This window comes from Chiloscyllium plagiosum, chromosome 12 (genome assembly GCF_004010195.1).
Source record: "Chiloscyllium plagiosum isolate BGI_BamShark_2017 chromosome 12, ASM401019v2, whole genome shotgun sequence".
In the NCBI taxonomy this organism is placed as follows: Eukaryota; Metazoa; Chordata; class Chondrichthyes; order Orectolobiformes; family Hemiscylliidae; genus Chiloscyllium; species Chiloscyllium plagiosum.
In genome coordinates this window covers 88,190,078-88,196,077 of record NC_057721.1, presented here as the reverse complement: position 1 = coordinate 88,196,077, position 6,000 = coordinate 88,190,078, and the positions used below count along the sequence as shown (strand labels likewise).

At 40.5% G+C, this 6,000-nt stretch overlaps 1 protein-coding gene across 2 annotated transcripts in view; it reads right to left on the bottom strand.

Annotated features, from left to right (window-relative positions):
* Positions 1-424: 424 nt before the first annotated feature.
* The window catches only part of vash1 (vasohibin 1), a 56,845-nt gene continuing 51,269 nt past the window's right edge, over positions 425-6,000 (bottom strand). Inside the window, exons 7-9 of one of the 2 annotated variants that reach the window (XR_006313283.1) lie at positions 5,189-5,536; positions 2,874-2,972; positions 425-550 (exon numbers count right to left, since the gene is read on the bottom strand). Coding sequence is in view for 1 of the 2 variants with exons in the window: in XM_043701491.1 (XP_043557426.1) it covers positions 5,467-5,536 (70 nt within the window). In the remaining variant the exon portion in view is untranslated. Of the gene's footprint in view, positions 551-2,873; positions 2,973-3,769; positions 5,537-6,000 lie in introns of those variants that run through there. The other variant, XM_043701491.1, reaches the window with a different exon arrangement.

Sequence of the window (6,000 nt, the reverse complement as noted above, 5' to 3'; positions counted from 1 at the left end):
ACTGAATGGTGAGAATAAGCACCACATTACCACAAGTGTGAAAAACAGAAAAGCATTTAAAGAGGAAGAAAGAAAAGCAAGAATAGGAAATGAACAGAAAGCTATCCGTATGAGGTTAGATGATGGAGCTCACGTGGAGCTTCGGCATTGAGCTGAATGGCTTGTTTCTGTCTGTGGCTAACTTGTAAAATTCCTTCATAGACTTAATCAGCCCATTCAAATCAGCTTTTATAGCTTCAATACGATCCACAGCAGAAAAGCATCTATGTTTTACCCTATTTAATCTTCTCCTGCTGTCATTACAGTCAACTCTACCCTGGACTCCATAAGAGAGCTGTGCCAGAGGTTAAATCACAACAGGATCTAACCACGTGTGATACATGATTTATTTCTGATAGACTGCCTACCCTGGCATGCAACAGTTCAGGAAACATCATTTCCAGATAACATTCAATCACCATTTGTACTTACCCTTAATCTTGTACATAACCATATTTTCATCAGGTCCTGTTGTTAATAGAGTGCTCTCTCTGGATGACTATTTCCCATGCTGTGAAAGGAAAGAAATGCTTCAAATTTCAAAGACTGAACTTTCTATTTATACTTCACGTTCATTGTGCACTTCACTTGATAGAAGCAATCCAAATGACCCAGCAAGGAAGACATCCATTCAATTGCTACAGTGATATCACAGGCCCATCTACATCATGGTTAAAATACATCAACTGGCCTTGGGATTTCCATGCAACAAAGACAAAAACTGCCTTGGTCCAGCAGAAAATAATCAGTTAGATACAGAGTAAAAATACCTCCACACCATCCCCATTAAACACTCCCAGAACAGGACATGGTGTTAAATACAGAGTAAAGCTCCTGCTATACACTGTTCCCATCAAACACTCCCAGGACCGGGACAGCACAGGGTCAGATACAGAGTAAAGCTCCCTCCACACCATCCCCATTAAACACTCCCAAACAGGACAGCACAGTGTTAGATACAGCATTAAAGTCTCCTCTGTACTGTCTCTATTAAGCACTCTCAGGACAGGTACATGAGCAAAGCTCCCTCTACACTGTCCTCAACAAACATACTTCACCAACTCTCAATGTCCCTCCACATCACAATGCTCCACTCACTTCCTACATCAACTGTTACAGCTTGATGAGGTACTTCAGCAAATATAGTAGCACTGCGTTGGGGTCTCGTTACCACAAGATCTCGAGCAAGGAGAATCATGAATGCCATTGGGCCCTTTTACACATCAGAAAGAGGGCAGAATTGAAGTACATGTTGAATTCAATTCAAGTTCCACAGATTTTAACCAAAACTGCATCCCTCTGTTTATCACATTAAATTAAGAAATACATTTTTTTACTGTACCGATGCAGTCTACTTTTCACAGAACACTTCATGCTTCCTTTGCAACATAATTAAATTCAGCATCTGAGATCAGTTATTATTCAGTTCTCTATCTTCTAATGCAAAGCTCTGGAGGAGATTCTAGCTTGTGCTTGTGTAAATTTAAATGTTTTCATTTGAGTCACCAGGTGGGATTTAACAGAGGTGATGGGGGTTTGCCCAATGTCTGAAGAGTGAGCAGGAGTAGCACACTGTTTCTCATCAGGAAAACCCTCTGCATTAAGTATCTCTCAGGCACATATGACTGAAAAATCTGTAGGAGCAGAAACAAGCCATTCAAACCATTAAATCAGCTCTGCTGTTTAATAAGATCATGGTTTATTTTATAATCCTCACCCCCACTTTCCTACCTTTCCAGCAGCTGGCTGTCCATGTGATCAAGGACCCCATGAGCACAGAGATTCTATCCCACAAGAGTTCCTGGCAAAAGAGAGGCTGGAAGCCCCTATTGGTCAGCCATGCTACCAGTGAAGTGATGGAAACTGCCACTTGGAGGCAAGCTATTGTCACTGGATCCCAGTCCACAACTGATAGACAGGTGAGGTATTGGCAGTTAAGACTCTCAGCGCCCTCTCTTCCTGTTTCCTTGATCAGAAATCGAGTGCCTTTGTACAAGAATACTCCTATGGGGGCCAACAAGTGACGCTGCATGGGCTTGCTCATCGTGGTAATCACATGGTGAGGCCCTGTCTGCTGTTCTGTTAATGTCAGGGGTGCTGACAGGATGAGGCACTTCAGTGGACTGTATAGAATTTTGGTCTCCTTATTTAAGGAAGGATATAAATGCGTTAGAAGTTCAGAGAAGGTTGACTTGACTGATGGAGGGATTTTATGAGGAAAGGTTGGACTGGTTGGGCCTATATCCATTGGGAGTTTTGAAACACGAGAGGTGACCTCATTGACACAAACAAAGATCCTGAGGAGACTCGACAGGGAGGATACCAGAAGTTTGTTTCCTCCATTGGGTGAGACAAGAACTAGGGCACACAATTTAAAAATAAGGGTTTCCCATTTAAGACATAAATTAAGATTACATTAATATCTATCTTAGAAGATTGAGAGGTTTTGGAACTCTCTGGAGACTGGTGGAGTCAGATTTATTGAGTATTTTTAAAGTAGAGGTAGATTGTTTTGTGACTAACAAGCGATTTAAAAACGATCAAGGATTGGAGGGAATGTGGAGTTGAAGCCACCAGCAATGATCTTGCTGAGCAGGCTGTAGGGGCTGAATGTGCATTCATTGACTGCCTAAGGGCTTCAATCTGCTGCAGGGCAAGTTAGGTATTCACAGAAGTTGAGGCTATGGGCTTCATTGAAGTGAAGGTAAGACAGCAGGGTCCCCATCCACTATCCTCGCTGCTGATTAAATGATAGCCCGCCCTGAAGCTCCTGTGGGGGAGGCATTAAATTCCTCCCACTAAGCTTTGAGCAGAAACAGCATATGATGACTCACTCAAAGCTCTGTCTTCACATCTTACAGTTTTGTTTTCTGTACTCCTGGAGGTTTTCATGGATTCTTTCTCTAGCTTCACTTTTCAATGTGAAAGTTGGCCTTTCAAAAAATAAATTGAAATCAGATCTATAATTTTAAATATATTAAGATCACAGTAAATTAAAACTTCAATAACATTCTTAATTTAAATGTGCTATGCTAATTAATGTCCAGTTAGTAATGTCACAACACAACCTGACAATTGACAATATTCATTACAAGTAGTGGCTAAGGTGATTAAAAGGGGTGAGATATCAGAATGCCCATAATATTTTACTACATAGACAGAGCAGAGTGTTTTCACATGTTGCATCACGTAAGCTGTTTACCACTCAACGGATTCTCTGGAGGCGAGAGTCAGACAGACATTTGGAGAATGTCAAACTGATTTGGTTTTGAGGGTACAGCACTTTGTGTCCTGTCTAGTACTCCCAGAAAACAGGAACAGAGTTAAGGGACAATTAGGTGTGTTTCTGGAGGGAAATTGCAAGAATATGGATTCAGAGAGTTTAAAAAATAGTGATGGGATCAGTGAGCCTAACATTTCCCAATTATGAAAATAATGTTTTCAATCGCAATTTATAATTCAGTTCAGTACAAAAGATGATAAAGACAAAAAACAGAAAGGAAAGAGATAATGTCAATATTCAAACTAAACAAAACCATGTTTAATAAAACTAAAATGGTCAAGACAGTTTCTGAATCATTAATAAAACAGAAAACTTATAAATAAAATTGAATTACTGAGTTGTAAAGGGAACATATAAAATTTAGAAGTGCTTTTCTTTTATTCCTTCGTGGGATATTAGCATTGCTGGCTAGGCCAGTGTTTATTGCCCATAGGGCAGTTTTGAGTCAACCACATTGCTGGGGATCTGGAGTCACATATAGCCAGACCAGGTAAGGTTGGCAGATTTCCTTCCCTAAAAGACCAGATGAGTTTTAATAACAATCATCGGTCACATGGTTGCCTTTACTCTAGATTTTAATATGCTTAGTGAATGTAAATCCTGCAGGTCATGGAAACACAGAAAACTGGGCAGGAGCAAAACAATCTTTATCTGTCCAACATTATCAGTAGATGCAAACCTGACTGAGCAATAAACCTCAGCACCAAACAGAGTCAGGGAGCATGCAGCATGGTATCATTTACTTCAGTCAAAAATCATACGGTATCAGGCTATAGTCCAACGGGTTTATTTGAAAATACTAGCTTTCAAAGTGTTCTCCTTTCTCAGGTGGACTATAACCTGGTGTCGTGTGATTTTTGACCTTGTCCAACCCAGTCCAACACCAGCACCTCCATATCATAAGTAAATGGCAACCATTTACTTATGCACAGGGTGATGTGGGGGAGGGTCAATGAATAATTTTTCCTTTTATTGTATAAAAGAATATCACTTCAGAATACTCTGCTCTCGTGAGGTAAGAAAAGGGTTCTCTTATGAAATGGAACGAAACAAACAAACAAACAAACAAACAATCATTGATGTATTTTGGACCTGGTCACATAACTCAAAATGCACTTCCAACTCACTAGTTCTTAAGAGGAGATATGTCAAGCTGTGACATTTTGCTGAGGGGAATGCACTATAAAGCTCTGAAGTACAAGATAGGCAGGTTAAAAAGAGTTAGTTCCTTCTCATGAAATGAGGTCAATGTAATTAGATCCTTGTGATGTAGAAACATGGGAAAGAAAATATCAACAGCCTCTCACAGTTTGTGACTAAACTCCAAAGGAATTTGAATTTCTGAGTGGGGAGGGTGATGGAGGTGCATTTGGATTTTGACTTTAATTTTGATGCTTTGGTGAGGAGTTGTATGGGGAGCACTTAGGCTCAGGTTTTGCTGAGATATGATTTCCATAGCCACTGGTCACTCTGATACCTTGCTGCAGTGGCCAATCTTCACATTAATTCTCCTGCACTGAATATTGGGAAGCTTTTTGATTGCAAAAGGACAAAGTCCAACCCTGACCTCACCCAATGTAATACATTAGGATCACCAGACAGTGAGCAGAATAGGAATCTTGGTCGATTCTTCAACCCTGGGAGGCGAGCAATTGAAGTGAACCCATTTGATCCCTGGTCAAGATCGGTACAGACTCGGCATAAAGTCTAGGTTTTGCCTTGTCTGTATGGCTCAGTATTTTGTTTACACCCCAAACCTTTTGAAAACCGTACACTGATTGAAAAGTTCTACATGTCTCAAACTGTCCAAATAGGGTTCTCAACCACCACAAAAGGATTGGGATAATGTATTATTAAATGTGTTACCTTTCAGCTGTCAGCACAATCTAAAGTGTTCTAATGAGCTGTTAACTCATTTCAATTGAAAGATTATCAAACATATTAGAGAAAATATATAAGAAAAAAATGTAAAAAGTCACAATTGGTTTAATACTGCTGGCCACTACTTCCAAATACTCTATGGCATCCTTCATTCTGATTCTGAGAGTTCAGTTCAGTGCACAGATAGTCCTTCTACGGACTCGATAAAGATCTCTGCAAACTGTACAACGCAATGGTCACATTTGGACTGCACTGCGGAATGTTCACACACGGATCTGGTATCCCACATCATTGAGGTTTTTTTGCTCTGTTGTTTTTTTCTCTCCCGAAGATCTGGAAAATAAGGAAAACACCATTCAATAAGAGCGCCAATGGCTCAGGAGAAACGAAATACTGTTACTGAAATAAAAACAGCTCTCAAGGAGACTGCTAAGAGTCATAGAGGCATAATGATGTATATCACAGAAACAGACCCTTCAGTCCAACTTGTCCATGCAGACCAGATATCCTAAATTAATCTGGTCCCATTTGCTAGCACTTGACCCATATCCCTCTAAACCCTTGCTATTTATGTACCCATCCAGATGCCTTTTAAATATTGTAATTGTACCAGCCTCCACCACTTCCTCTGGCAGCTTGTTCCATACACGCACCACCCTTTGCGTGAAAAAGTTGCCCCTTAGGTCCCTTTTAAACTTTTCCCCTCTCACCGTAAACCTATGCCCTCTAGTTCTGGACTCCCCCAACCCAGGGAAAAGCCTTTGTCTATTTACCCTATCCATGGCCCTCATGACTTT